A 15,777-nucleotide genomic window follows, 5' to 3' on the forward strand; every position below is an offset into this window, starting at 1 on the left:
ATGATGACTCTGCACCAAACAGAGCTCGCACTCCTCCTCTCCAAGCGTCACAAAGCTGATGTTCCTTCCCTTTACCGCCTTGCGATAGGTTTCGTAACCGCAGCTGGCATCTTTGTTCTTCTCCTTGTAGTCATTATGCATGAACCGAATATTGACGTCACTAGGGAGGTAGAGGCGATGTGGGGCATGCTCTCGTCTGTAGTGCCTGATTTGGGGATGTAATTACTCAATGTGTTGCAGGATTGGATTCATGTTCAATTTGCTCGCTGAAGCTTTCTTTCCCCTCTGATCCTTTGGTGGAATCAGTTTGGTTGTGATTGACTTGCCCATCATTGTGACAATCAACCTGTCATTTTTGAGGTGGTAGCCCAATGTTGTCAGAAAAAACACTTTGCACACCTGTTGTGCAGAAGCGCTCTGGTTTAGAAGATGGTACAGAAACGACCTGCCGCGTCGACAGTCAGCACCAACTACAACATTTTTCTTAGATTGCAGTGCCACCGTGTGGAAGATCCATGTCCTCTTCTCCTTATAATTCATCTCCCATTAATTTTCCCATATTTCCTTTCGCCTTACCTCTGAAATATTCTGAATACATTGCCTCGTGCATTTGGGACCACATGGCTTACCCATTGGTGGAATCTTGGATTTCTTATTTGATAGGTGTTCTGGAGTTGTGTCCACAGGCTCAGCTGCTACTTGTGCTGGAACATCCAACTCTGAAGGTGGATGATAATCCTCATCATCATCATCATTGACAATTTATTTATCTTCTGATAGGCTGATGTCTAATGAGTCAGAGACCACCCACTGGTTCTCTATTTCTTCAAATAGTGTGGAAACTGTGACTTCAGTTAAAGGGGGTCGATCAGGAATCAAAATCAACTGAAATAAATAGAGCAAATAATCAGGGACATGCATCCTAATGATTCTAATCTGTCATGGATGATAATAATTAATAGTGACATTTTCTGGTGTGCAAACATATGATCATAATCCTTTTCAGTTATTCTATAATATAGGATATAATCAATGTTGATTTTATCTTGTGCAAACATTATCTTAATAATTTTCAATGTCAAAACTCAGTTCATCTATTAATTTCATACCTGCTCCCAAAAAGGCTCTTACATTTTCATTTTTATTTACAAATACAAAAATATTGCATGGATGGACATTGACAGGAATAAAACCTAGTATTGACGTGGTTGTACTGTCTAATACACCCTCACATGGCAACTTTGATCCGCATTGATACTAATCATCTAGGCCACAGGGATTGGTGGAAGTCATGCAAAACAGTTTTTTCCGCATTCATGTAAAGATGGCACTGAAGCAGACACTTTGAGCATACGTTTGGCATGTCAAAGCTTGTTGTACTAATTACATATGCCACCAATAAAGGTGATGGATACAATTTGGGATTTTAACTTCCCTGACCAGGACAGTCACGCAATACTGGAATATAAAAGAAAACCAGAAACCCTAAACATGTGAGAGGATATATTATTAATGAGCAAGCAATGCTGTGTGTGCGCTCATCCGGAAAACGAGTGTGCGTGGCTTTTGACAATTCAGTATGGGGTGCACGTCCAACTGACCGTCAGCTGGCTAAAGATCGTGTGTGTGGTGTAACGTTACAGATTCAAATAACCTATTGAATGTCAGAATACAACTAAAAGGATAATATTAAATCCAGGTATAATAGATTGAAGCTAGTATAAACTGCTGATCGTCTCTTATGGGAACATGTAGCACAAATCTATTGCTTCATGCTAATGCTAGCTCGGTAGGTTTTGAAGTTTTGGTAGGGGCGCGTCAGTTTTAGCTAGGTGGCTGTCACTGGCTAGAAATCGTGTGTATGGTGTACTGATTCAAAGAAACCAGCAGATGAAATTTCAGAATATAATTGATTATATGGCTAATAGATTGATGTTAGTATCAATTGCAGATCTCTTATGAGAGCAGAGAGCATTGTTAATCTATGCTAGCTAGCTAATCTATTTTGATGTCAGATGTATTTAGCCAGCTAGTTCCTACCAGTGTATGGATGTCGGCGTTTCAGAGCAAGTTCAACCATCATTTCCCCCCGGGAATGCTGTGCCATGGTGTTGTATCCCTAGATTAGCAATGTATATGTGTGTGTAGCTGTCAGTCAGTGTCATCCAGGTTCGATTGCATCACTATCAGAATAGAATGATATGATACAAAGGTAAAACGCAGTAACTGCAGCCAAGGGCAGGTTGAAACCAAACTAAAAGGCAGTAAGTTCAGTTACTGCCATTTACCTTGGTTTCACAGTAACTTTTTGCAGTTACTGCTAATACGACCCCCATTTTCTCCAAAACTCAATACAATAGAGGCAGGATACTTGTCCACTGACTCGCCAAACATGACCCTGTGTGAACCAAGGTCCTTTACACCACCAATTAATCCACACATAAAACGGTCAACCAAATAGTTTCTAGTCATCTCTCCTCCTTCCAGGCTTTTTCTTCTCTTGATTCTATATTGCGATTGGCAACTTTCATAAATTAGGTGCCTTACCGCCACTGACCTCTTTGGTTTTTCAGTCACCCACGTGGGTATAACCAATGAGGAGATGGCACGTTGGTACCTGCTTCTATAAACCAATGAGGAGATGGGAGAGGCAGGACTTGCAGTGCGATCTGCATCAGAAATAGAACTGTCTTCTATTTTAGCCCTTTGCTATGCAGACGCTCGTTGGCAGCCCAAGCAGTGTGGGTGCAATAATTGAATAATATAGACGTAGTTGTGGTAATGCTTTAAATCCATCACTGCAAATAACTGACAATTTCGACATCGAATACACGTGGATCACATTTTAGGGTTGAGATATGATTCTGTGGAAGGCTTGGCAACAGAGTGCACGTGTTGCAGCAAGCCCAGGCACAACTGGAGGTGTGCTTTATGGAGCGGGCACACCATAAATAAGCCTGTAGACTATATCAGTAGGTTAAGGCTACAATATCCTTTCATAGTGTTTATATCAGTACAACAACATAGGTCTATCAGATAGCGGACGTTTACTTGAGGGCATCGGGCATACCTTTTCTGGAGACACAGGATAATCAAGTTTCAGTTATGACATCACTTGTTTACAATATTAGTCAATACACCTACTATGTCAAAAAGTGCGGGCAAAGAAGAAGAAAATGTGAGTAGGCCTAGGATAATGCTTTGTGTGTTCTTCATATTAATGTCGCTTCACATTTGTATAATTCTAAAGATGGACGATGAAAGTCTATGAGATGAATATGTAGCCTACAGAATCAGTCATCATGTAGGCCTACGGCTAGTTGACTAGTTTAAGAATAGTTTAACAATGTAAATGGATCAAACTAATTTGTTTTAGAGATAAGCTTGATTCAACATTTTTCATGCATGTGAATTGGCAAAAGGTGGAATTATTGCAAACCAAGTGACAGGGATGGGGTCTACTATCAAAATCCTTACCAAAACCCCATGTCTGAAAAGTTTTGTCATGATTGTCTCTGTCTTTGTAGGGGTTACAGGAAGCCCCAGAAAGGACATTCCCTGTATTCTTCAGAGGAAAGCTGGGGGAGAAGGTTAGTGTGATAGTATGACATTCCAAATGATCTGAGATCCTCAATTTCTTTCAAATTAAATGTTACCTAATTATATATTTTTAATTACTTCCTTCCATTTCCAGTCCTAATTCCAAAACCATTCCCACTGTAGTATCCATTGCCCTGACATTGAGGTTTGTTAAAACACAATCCACAGCTCCATCAGGAGACCCCAGGGTTTGACCTGTTGGACCCCAACATGAGAGTCATAGATGTTAGTTATAACTGCCTCCACGACAAACACCTGAAGAGTTTTTTCCGCCATCCGGAAAGGAAGAAGCGGCTGGTGAAGCAAGGCCTCATCACCTCAAATGAGAAGGCAAGGCAGACCTCCCTTTTCTTTCCAAAATCTAAAAGTGACACTAAAATGGAACTGAGAAAATTGGACAGGTGTAAGCAGTATGATGGCTCGGTGAAATGTTTGCCATTTTGCTGAGTTTACACAAATCCAAATCTACATATGGTCATTGTTAGTGCAGGTTGTAAAAGAGAATGTGTTCTTAATGTCTTACCTGGTTAAATAAAGGCAAAATCAATCAATATTGGGGTTTCGGTTAGAGGTAGATTTGGGATTGGGTGTTTGTACACATGAACTTCCTCTAAAAATGGCTCTTTTGTGGCTCCTCCCTTTCAGGTGCTGTGTACGTGTAAAGAGTACAATCGCTACAGTAGCTACATCAAGTCAGTTCAGTTGCTGTGGGAGAAGCAGTGCTGTGCCCAGCAGGTTAGAGTGGTCTGCTTTCTAGATGTACACTTATAAAAACACAAATGCTATATTGTTAGACACCTTTCCATGCGTTTTATTTCAACTGTGTATGTAACTTGCTGTCGCTCATGGATCGGGAAAGGGTTTTCTGATCACGTCACAAGACCAGGAAAAACTTGAGGAAGGCAAGGGTGCAAATTAATCTCTCTCTCTCAGAAAATGCTTTTGAAGCAGTTCCTAGTCTTGCAGCAGCAAGGGGAGGTTCCGTCCCACATCTCACTGACGGATATTAGAGATTGGCTCATTGCCAAGGGAAGAAACTACTTCAAGAACACGTGAGTGTTTTTAGAATCTTTTACTGAAATTTGTTAAAAAAACATAAGCAAAGGTGTGGAATCACGTTGACCTATCTAGCAATAATTTAAGATATAGATATGGTGGACAGTTTGAGTTGAAGAAAAATTAAGGTAAATCATGTTTTATGTTCCCTTGTATGTGAAGGTTTCAGAGTGAAATGGAAGAGGGGAAGAACCTTCACTTGGCCGAACTGGCTTGGGATGTGAAACGACGCCTCAGGCTTAAGGAGCTGGAAAGAGAAGTGTGCAGGGAGCTGCGCCTGGAGCGCCGAATCCGCTGGTCGGTGATTGGACAGGTAAGGATGGAACAGCGGCACTTCTAGGGCTGATATCAACTCACAGTTGCTTAAGCAGCAGTAGGACCTCAGTGTTTCTGTTGGTATCTTCATCCATTTGCCTCTCTTTCTCACCCGTCTCTCTTAGCCTGGTAGCCAGATGGGAGATTGGAGACCCCTCGGCATGGAGACACACACACCTCTGGGAATGGACTCTCCCTTCAGACACTCCACCTCCTCGATGGATACTCTTTCCAGTCACATCTCGACTGAGAACCTCGAGGTTGCTAGGCTACATACTGCCAGACCACATATTGCCAGACCACAAACTACCAGACCACGTTCTGCCAGACCACCAACTGAAAGACCTAGCAGTGACTCTGATCACTCTGGAACCTTGTCTTCTGTGATGACCTGCTCACCACATTCAGCTAGCCCGTCAGTGGTAGGTCATTTTGGTCATGAATATGTTCCCAGCTTTCACTCTTTGGGGGCTGTAGACATATTACTGCTTCCCTGTCTCCCATCTACTGGGAAATCCATATCCAAGTACTGTGGCAAGAAAAAGTATGTGAACCCTTTGGAATTACCTGGACTTCTGCGTAAATTGGTCATAAAATGTTATCTGATCTTCATCTAAGTCACAACAATAGACAAACAATGATACTTTTTCATGTCTTTATTGAACACACGGTGTAATCATTCACAGTGCAGGGTCGAAAAAGTACACTCAGCAAAAAAGAAAAAAAAGAAACTTCCCATTTTTTTCAGGACCCTGTCTTTCAAAGATAATTCATATAAATCCAAATAACTTCACAGATCTTCATTTTAAAGGGTATAAACACTGTTTCCCATTAATGAACATGCATCTGTGGAACGGTCGTTAAGACACTAACAGCTTACGGATGATAGGCAATTAAGGTCACAGTTATGAAAACTTAGGAAACTAAAGAGGCCTTTATACTAACCTTTCTACTAACACCAAAAGAAAGATGCCCAGGGTTTCTGCTCATCTGCATGAACGTGCCTTCGGCATGCTGCAAGGAAGCATGAGGACCGCAGATGTGGCCAGGGCAATAAATTGCAATGTCCATACTTTGAGACGCCTAAGACAGCGCTACAGGGAGACAGGACGGACAGCTGATTGTCCTCACAGTGGCAGACCTTGTGTAACAACACCTGCACAGGATTGGTACATCCGAACATCACACCTGCGGGACAGGTACAGGATGGCAACAACAGTTGCCCGAGTTACACCAGGAATGCACAATCCCTCCATCAGTGCTCAGTTTGTCCGCAATAGGCTGAGAGAGGCTGGACTGAGGGCTTGTAGGCCTGTTGTAAGGAAACCGGCAACAAAATCGCCAATGGGCACAAACCCACCATCGCTGGACCAGACAGGACTGTCAAAAAGTACTCCTCACTGACGAGTCATGGTTTTCTTTCACCAGGGGTGATGGTCGGATTTGCGTTTATCGTTGAAGGAATGAGCGTTACACCGAGGCCTGTACTCTGGAGCGGTATCGAGGTGGAGGGTTCGTCATGGTCTTGGGCGATGTGTCACAGCATCATCGGACTGAGCTTGTTGTCATTGCAGGCGGTCTCAACACTGTGCGTTACAGGGAAGACAACCTCCTCCCTCATGTGGTATCCTTCCTGCAGGCTCAACCTGACATGACCCTTCAGCATGACAATGCCACAAGCCATACTGCTTGTTCTGTGCATGATTTCCTGCAAGACAGGAATGTCCGTGTTCTGCCATGGCCAGCGAAGAGCCCGTATCTCAATCCCATTGAGCACGTCTGGGACCTGTTGGATCGGAGGGTGAGGGCTAGGGCCGGCCCCCCCCCTCAGAAATGTCTGGGAACTTGCAGGTGCCTTGGTGGAAGAGTGGGGTAACATCTCACATCAAGAACTGGAAAATACTTTTGATTTTGAACCCCCTTTTTGTTCAGGGACACATTATTCCATTTCTGTTAGCCACATGTTCAGTTGATCCTGTTTGGGATAGGGGGCAGTATTTTCACATTCGGATGAAAAGTGTGCCTAGAGTAAACTGCCTGCTACTCAGGCCCAGAAGCTAATACATGCATAGTATTTGTAGATTTGGATAGAAAACACTCTGACGTTTCTAAAAATGTTTGAATGATGTCTGTGAGTATAACATAACTCATATGGCAGGCGAAAACCTTAGAATAATCCAACCAGGAAGTGGGGAAGCTGAGGTTTGTAGTTTTTCAACTCATTGCCTTTCTACTATTCAGTGTAAATGGGGTCATATTGCACTTACTAAGGCTTCCACTAGATGTCAACAGTCTTTAGAACCATGTTTCAGGCTTCTACTATGAAGGGGGAGCGACTAAGAGCTGTTTGACTAAGTGTTCTGGCAGAAGGCCATGAGCTAAGTCATGCACGTGGCCGTGAGAGCGAGCTGCGTTCCTTTTCATTTCTGAAGACAAAGGAATTGTCCGGTTGAAACATTATTGAAGATTTATGATAAAAACATCCTAAAGATTGTATAGAATCATTGTTTGACATGATTCTACGAACTGTAATAGAACTGTTTTGACTTTTCGTCTGGACTTTCATCTGGACTTGACCGCGCCTTGTGAATTTCGATTGGTGAAATAAACTCGCTAACAAAAAGGAGGTATTTGGACTTAAAGATGAACTTTATCGAACAAAACAAACAATTATTGTGGAACTGGGATTCCTGGGAGTGCATTCTGATGAAGATCATCAAAGGTAAGTGAATATTTATAACGCTATTTCTGACTTTTACTGTCTCCACAACATGGGTATCTGTATGGCTTGTTTTTGTGTCTGAGCGCTGTACTCAGATTATTGCATGGTGTGCTTCTTCCGTAAAGCTTTTTTGAAATCTGACACAGCGGTTGCATTAAGGAGAAGTATATATTTAATTCTGTGCATAACACTTGTATCTTTTATCAAAGATTATGATGAGTATTTCTGTAAATTGAGGTGGCTCTCTGCAAATTCACTGAATATTTTTGAGGCATAACATTATTGAACATAACGCGCCAATGTAAACTGAGATGGATATAAATATGAACTGGATATTGGATATAAATATGAACTTTATCGAACAAAACATACATGTATTGTGTAACATGAAGTCCTATGAGTGCCATCTGATGAAGATCATCAAAGGTTAGTGATGAATTTGATCTCTATTTCTGCTTTTTGTGACTCCTCTCTTTGGCTGGAAAATGGCTGTATGTTTTTCTGTGACTTGGCGCTGACCTAACATAATCATATGGTGTGCTTTCGATGTAAAGCCTTTTTGAAATCGGACACGATGGGTAGATTAACAAGAAGTTAAGCTTTAATTTGGTGTTTTGCACTTGTGAATGTATGAAAGTTAAATATTTCGAAAAAATATCTTTGAATTTCGCGCTCTGCCATTTCAGCGGATGTTGTCGAGGGGTTCCCCTAGCCTTAAGAAGATGTCTCAGTTGTTCAATCTTGTATGTTCATACAATTATTTGCACATGTTAAGTTTGCTGATAATAAACACAGTTGACAGTGAGAGGATGTTTCTTTTTTTGCTGAGTTTATGTGAACCCTTGGTTTTAATAAATGGTTTACCCTACTTTGGCAGCAATAACCTCAACGTTTTCTGTAGTTTCAGATCAGACCTGAGCAACGGTCTGGAGGAATTTTATACCATTCCTCTTTACAAAACTGCTTCCGTCTCTTGAGGCCCTGCCACAGACTCTCAATCGGGTTGATGTCCCCTACTCTGACTGGGCCACTCCAGAAGGCATATTTTCTTCTGTTGCAGCCATTCTGTTGTTGATTTACTTCAGTGTTTTGGGTCGTTGTCCTGTTGCATCACCCAACTTCTGTTGAGCTTCAATTGGCGAACAGCCTTACATTCTGCTGCAAAATGTCTTGATAAACTTGGCAAATCATTTTTCCATCGATGATAGCTCGCTGTCCAGACCCTGAGGCAGCAAAGCAGCTCCAAACCATGATAACATGCTCCCTTAACCATACTTTACAGTTGGGATGAGGTTTTGATATTGTTGTGTGTTCCTTTCAAACAACTGAACTTTAGTTTCATCTCTCCACAGAATCTGGAACATCCAGATGCTCTTTTGCGAACTTCAAACGTGCAGCAATGTTTTTATTTGGACAGTCGTGGCTTCTTCCGTGGTGTCCTCCCATGAACACCATTCTTGTTTCTTGTTTTACGTATCATAGACTTGTCAACAGAGATGTTAGGATGTTCCAGAGATTTCTTTAAGTCTTCAGCTAACACTCTAAGATTCTTCTTAACCTCATTGAGCATTCTGCGCTGTGCCCTTGCAGTCATCTTTGCAGGACGGCCACTCCTAGGGAGAGTAGCGACAGTGCTGAACTTTCTCCATTTATTTACAATTTGTCTAACCGTGGAGTGATGAACATCAAGGCTTTTAGATATACTTTTGTAACCCTTTCCAGATTTATGCAAGTCAACAAATCTTAATCTTGGGTCTTCTGAGATTTCTTTTGTTTGAGGCATGGTTCACATCAGGCAATGCTTCTTGTGAATCGCAAACTCAAATTTTGTGAGTTTTTTTAGGGCAGTCCGCTCTAACCAACATCTCCAATCTCGTCTCAATGATTGTACTCCAGGTTAGCTAACTCCAATTAGCTTTTGGAGAAGTCATTAGCCTAGGGGTTCAAATACTTTTTTCAACTTACTCTGTGAATGTTTAAATGATGTATTCAGTATAGACGAGGAAAATACAATCATTTGTGTGTTATTAGTTTAAGCAGAATGTGTTAATCTGTTGTTGTGACTTAGATGAAGATTAAATCTAATTTTATGCCAATTTATGCAGACATTCAGATAATTCCAATAGGGTTCATATACTTTGTCTTGCCACTGTAATTGGATAATATGATGTGATATGCGTTTGCCAATTTGGTAAATGTAAAAAGTCTAGATGAGGAAGATGATTAAGGTATACTTGTTATATTTACTTTTTAAAATAATTTGATATGTATTAACATGTGTTTTGATTTCCAACATACTGTAAATCTTAATCAATTCTGTTGATGTTCATAAATACAGATTACTGTTAGGGACTTGCTGCTCATGATTGGGCACATAACGAGCTCAGTATTGGAGGAGGTAAATAGCATCCTGATCCCTGCCTTGGTTGACCTTATAAGGCTGAGAGCTTCAGAAAGTGCTGCAGAGAATATGCTCCCCATCAGCAAAGACACCAACGAAGATTCAACCCAGGGCTCTGTCAGCTGTACCTCCCTACTCTCCAAAGTCAATGCGATCTGTCTCACTCAGAGTCCTGACAGTAGGTCCTCCCCAATCTCCATTGATGAACCAGTCACTGCTGTCCAGACTTATTGTAGCAGCAGTTCTCTGTCCAGTGAGGAACGAGCACACTCTTTCTCCAGTCAGATCTCCACTAAGAACCTCCTGGCTGATTGGCCACGTTCTGCCAATCCACCATCTGCTAAACCACCACCTGCTGAACCACAATCTGCTAAACCACCTACTGCCACTGACTACTCTGGAACCTTATCTGCTGTGGTAGGTCGTGGGCATGTCATCCCTGTCAAACTGACCGTGGCCCCTTTCTCCTCCTTAATCTCCAGTGACGAGACCAACACCAACCTCTCCTCCAGCAGCCTCCCCTCCTCGTGCTCCATCAAGCTTTCAGACAGTAGGAGTGTAATTCCTTGCTCCCTGACTGTAAGCTCCATTTCAAATGTTCTTGGACCTGACTCTAGCAGCAGCCCTGTGCGGGAGAATCAATTTGCTACTGAGGTCTCGTCGATCTGCCTCAGCCAAGATAGAAATGGCCAAGGAGGGAGTGTGACACCTCCAGCCCCTTTGGATGTTTCCCTCCCCTCCATTATTGAGCGGGCTGGCGGACTTGTATGTTCCGTCATCTCCCAGTCTTTAGCAATTGTGGAGGCGCGGTCAAGTGTGAATGGTGAGGAGGGCTCTCCATCTCCCACCACAGTCTCCCATTCTCCTACAAGGGTGTTTGTCAGCCACTTAAGGAGTAGCCCACTAGGTGAGGACCTTGTAGATTCAACACTTGCGGATGTAATCTCTGTCCTGAAAATGGAGGGAATTCTTTCCTCCTCTCCGACTTTGGAGGAGGAGCTGCTTGATCTCTCCTCCAGTTGTTCTTCGTCATCAAGCGAAACACTACAATGTGTGTCTGTTGGCCCTCTTGGCAGTGGGTCGGAGACGTCCTTCAAACTTCTTGGGGTCGTACTCTGAGTATCGCCACCCCAACGGCCCATGTTACCACAGAGGACTTAGAAGTCTACAGTGATGAGATCATTGACGAAATCCTTATTATAATGAGGACCAAAAAGATGATGACAGTGGAAGTGACGTCTCTGGTGCATCAACACCATGCAACACACCAGCACCACAGAGCCGGTCCTCTTCTGCACTGAGGGGAGTGCTTCCCCATGACAGGAGGATACTCAGCACAACACTGCTTGGAATCCAGAACACACTAGACAGTGAGAACCTCTCAGGAGAGTGTTCCACCTCACCACAGGACAATGCCAGAGTCCTGGAGATGATAAAGTTGCTGCAGAGGCGCCTTGAGGGGACACCCTCAGAGTCCTCCAGCCATATCACAGATGTGGCTTCACCCTTGGGCTTTCCTCTCCCTGTATCTCTCTATGCTGTTCAGTCGAGTGTATTTACCACTGACAAAGACCTGAAGGCAGAAAGAGTGAAGGGAGTCTTTGAAAGCCTGAGATCCCAGTTTATGAGCTACTCCATCAAGCCTGTGAGTAACATCATTACCAGGGCAACAACAAAGATGGCTGCCTCCAATCAGGTTAGTTCAGAGACACTCCAGGCAGCATCAGCAAAATCATCTGCTGTGGCTCAGAACCTTATTAGTTTGGTTTTATTTAAAGTTGCCAAGGTGTCCTGCTCTGATGACTTAGAGGGTCTGGGTGATCATCTCAGATGCCCCTCAACTTTGACCAGAGTTTTGACACCTTTGACCTCTGAGAAAGTTACACTGACACCTGCTGTTCTGAAGATCAGAAGGGAGATGTCTAAGGAAGTGGCCACCGAACTCCAGAGTTTCCTGATCAAGGAATCCCTTACTGACACCCAGACACCATCCAATGGACATGTTTGCACTTCTGGTTCTGCCCCAAGGGAAGCTGTGCGGGACATCCTGAGGAAAACCAAAGAGGAGGCTTCCAACAAAAGCCTGAATAATATTTTCTCTGTAAATTTGGATGAGCGGCTCACAGACTCCATTGCAGATGCCTTATATCCAAAGCTGCATGACAGATTGGAGTCCAAGAGAGAGCTGCAGGCTTCTTATTACAGCTCCCAGATAAGCTGTAGCCTCAGCCCCTTCAAAGTTGAGAGCAGCCTAGAGCTCCAGGAGTTCACTGACCCACTATCTGAGTCAGTATTGTGTCTCCTGGATAGGACATTTGGAGATAAAGCTCAGAACTTAAAGACAGGTGGGGGTGTTTTACAATATGTCACAGACCCAACCTATAAGAAGCTTTTGATTGGACCCCACACCAACGACGTCAATGTGGTTATGCACACGATTGCAGTGGAGGAGTTGCCTGTTGAGGGTTGTATTGCGCAAAGTGAGGCCAATCATGGCCTTCACAAGAAGCAAGAGTTACCTTCCAGCACCAGTGGCAGAGGGAATGAGACCCCGAGCCCTACTAATTGCCTACTGGAGGGTGTAGTGGGCAAACTGGTACGGAAGATGCTATTTGAGGGCCTTAACATCCCTGAGGTACCCATGAACTACAGCCGCTCTGAGAACTTTAAGCTACAGTATGAACTGGTTGCAAAGCTTTGTCCTCTGATGGTAAGGACAATCATGGCTACAACCATAGCCAATCAACCACCTACTATTCAAGAAGCAGCGATGTCTTCCGAGAACATCCATGTGAAAGAGCTGTGTGAGGCAGGTATCAAACACCTCAAAGAGAACCATGTACCCAATGACTCTGAGACAAACATCATGGTCAGAGGGGCTTTGAGTGAAATTGAATCCTGTATGATTGAGACCTCCGACAAGGACTCTCCCAGTCTACATTCCACACCAGAGGTGGTTGTAGACCTGATCACCAAGCTGCTTCATGGGTATGAGCTTAACTCAGAGGACTTTGCATCACCTGTGTCATCCCCAACCACCACTCTCTCTGATGTGGCAATGGACATGGTGGTTTCTGTCCTTCGGGACATGTCCGATTCCCCAGACGTTACCTCAGCATTGGAAATGACCAAGGATCTCAAGACGCCGTACTCCCGCCCCTCAAGTGCAAGGATTGTAAGTGCCCTCTGCAGAGAGCTGGAGGAGCACATGGGCTCTCCTGATGCTCTGAGGCGAGCTTTGAGCCGTGGCAGCGGGGAGATGACAACAGCCATTGCGAGTGCAGTCACCAGGGAAGTCAACCGTCTGGGTTCAATCCTACCCAAAGTCTCTGTCAGGCCGCTCTCCTCAGACATCTGCCTAAGGACAGACCAGGACAAGGTCATGGTTAAGAGCCGATGTGGCTCAGCTGAGGTGAAGGCATCCCAACCGGTGTATATTATTGTTCATGTAGAGGCGGTGATGGATATCATTGTCCGGCTGCGGTCTCTGATTGTTCCTCGGACCCAGGATAAACTGGCCAGCTGGACCCTAGTTGAGGATGTGACCAACAAGCTGTCCAGTGCTCTGTGGGTGAGGGTGACTAACAGGTGGAGGGAAGCAAATGTCTGCCTGAAGGCAACAGACATCTTTCAGTTGGTGCTGTCTGTGCATAGAAAGTTGATGCAACGCTATGGCACAGAGGAAGCCCTACAGAAGATACTGTGCCACAAGGCACCCAAGCTGCACAAGGACATTGTCTGTCTTGTCACGAACGGAATTATGGATGCACCATCCAAACTTCAAGACACCAAAAATCTGGAATCTACACTCAACTTGAAAGAATTGACAGCCTTGTTTAATGAAATGACAACCCGTCAATCTTTGAATAAGAAAGCTGAGCCGAGCAGCATCAAGACTGAGATTGAACAGCTGGAGTGGTCCACTGTGGAACAAGTGACATCCGGTTCCACCAGCTTCATAAGGGAGCTTATATTAGAAGAAGTCCTGATGAAGCTTGTCAAGAAGATATGCCGTATGCCAAAAAGGACCAACAAGCGTCAGCGCATCCAGATCAGTGATCTGGTGACTGAGCTGATCCGATTGTTCGACGATGAGGTGGCCAAATATCTGATTGAGGAAATGGAAAGCCAGCAAAAAGTTTCAATTCTAAGATGACATCGAAGCTGGCAGATGCCATCTACACTGACCTTGGGAAGGTCAAGCGTTTGAAACGCTCCTTGAAAATTGACGAATTATTTGAGGATCAGGAGATGCTTTCCATTGTCTCTGTCATTGTTTCCCACAAGCTACTGGCCATCTTGAAACCCTCAGTTTCCAACCCATATGACCGTGAGACCTCAGACCTTGAAGACTCATGCAGTAATGATTTGGAGGATGCGGAATCTGAGGGGGTGCATTATGCCACCGGCAGAAAGGTAAGACAAGCTCAGATTACTCTTGAATGGTCATTGGTTGTGCTTTTAGATATCGGCACCAGTAAGTATAGCTGTATAATTTATAGGAATATGTAAAGGAAGTGAAATTGAAGTTTAATTGTGCATTCTTGAATTCTGATCACAGTCCAACATGAGCATCGTCCTTACAGACACTACAAACCAGCCAGAGATGTACATTGCTGTGGATTCTACACCTATGAGTGAGTTTTCCTGGGGGGAAATGTTCTTATGTGACAATTATATATAAAGAAGTAATAAATTGTTTTATCAGACAATTGTCCATCTGAAATTCTTACATATTTTCATCTTCTTGCCAGTTAAATTATCCAAGATGAGAAAAGGCATCCGGGACTTCTTCTGGGGAGTCCAGAAGGCCTGGAAACGCTTGGTCACCTGCAAGTCCTCTGGGTCCTCTGATGGGTAGCCTGGATGACGTGCAGCCCATGTCAGTTGCTTTTGCCAGGCTACATCTGAGGAGGACACCACAACTGGCCTCAATACAACATTTGTATTTTTGTTGTTCATTTCTGTTTTCATTTTGAATCCCCTAATGCTGCTATATTTGAACCAGGCTGTCAGTGGACTAGCTTACCATTAGTTTATACTCCTTAAGGAAGATCCACTATAGGCTACTCAACACCAAAATTCCATCTGGGTCTTTTGATCCCTTATTAGCTCCAACTCCTGTAACTAGGAATGTGAGCTTCTAAATGTCATTCAGACATCTACAGCTTCTCCTGTGATTAGGAAGATAAGCTAAGAAGCCCAACCAATTGACTAGATGTGCTGTACATCTGATGCCATCTCCCTATTGTAATCATTGAGCCACGTCCATTGCAGCCTCTAAATTTGATGTAGATATTTAGCCTAAATTAAAAAATGACAAGGAGGGAAGGCCGACAGCAGCTTCTACTCTTACGATTAGGAAAGTGGTGCTAAACCTTTTGGGCTTTGAGGAACTATGTATTTTATTTTTCAATCACTTACATATTTTTTAATGGTTGTTTTAATAAAGCATTTGTATTGCAGATTTTGATTAATATTGTATCTTTCATAATTTTCCATTTTAATTTATTTAGGCATTCATTTGATGACATGGGACTAAAGCGTAGTTTATACCCTACATACATACACAAGAAATAACTACAAGCAGCTACACAAAAAAACCTTTACACAAGAACGCAGCATCAGCATTTTGTGAAGCGTTCTTGTGTTGCACACGAAGGGTATGAAATAGGCGTAGTCA

At 43.4% G+C, this 15,777-nt stretch overlaps 1 protein-coding gene across 2 annotated transcripts; it reads left to right on the top strand.

The window, feature by feature from the left end:
• Positions 1-2,923: 2,923 nt before the first annotated feature.
• On the top strand, positions 2,924-15,561 carry LOC135509536 (fibrous sheath-interacting protein 2-like). 2 transcript variants are annotated; one of them, XM_064930273.1, is made up of 10 exons: positions 2,924-3,178; positions 3,528-3,590; positions 3,769-3,930; positions 4,246-4,335; positions 4,534-4,652; positions 4,819-4,969; positions 5,097-5,393; positions 14,382-14,510; positions 14,656-14,731; positions 14,849-15,561. In XM_064930273.1, the coding sequence occupies exons 1-10, from the start codon at positions 3,146-3,148 to the stop codon at positions 14,953-14,955; spliced, it is 1,227 nt and encodes a 408-aa protein (XP_064786345.1). In that variant the 5' UTR covers positions 2,924-3,145; the 3' UTR covers positions 14,956-15,561. The 2 variants fall into 2 exon arrangements, with proteins under 2 accessions (XP_064786345.1, XP_064786346.1); XM_064930274.1 differs by lacking the exon at positions 14,382-14,510.
• Positions 15,562-15,777: the final 216 nt, after the last annotated feature.

The sequence above is a fragment of the Oncorhynchus masou genome, chromosome 22 (genome assembly GCF_036934945.1).
Source record: "Oncorhynchus masou masou isolate Uvic2021 chromosome 22, UVic_Omas_1.1, whole genome shotgun sequence".
Classification (NCBI taxonomy): domain Eukaryota; kingdom Metazoa; phylum Chordata; class Actinopteri; order Salmoniformes; family Salmonidae; genus Oncorhynchus; species Oncorhynchus masou.

Coding starts and splice junctions, on each gene's coding strand:
- LOC135509536 (XM_064930273.1), top strand. CDS start 3,146: ATGTCAAAAAGTGCGGGCAAAGAAGAAGAAAAT. Junction 3,179..3,527: donor CGGGCAAAGAAGAAGAAAAT/GTGAGTAGGCCT, acceptor CTGTCTTTGTAG/GGGTTACAGGAAGCCCCAGA. Junction 4,336..4,533: donor AGCAGTGCTGTGCCCAGCAG/GTTAGAGTGGTC, acceptor TCTCTCTCTCAG/AAAATGCTTTTGAAGCAGTT.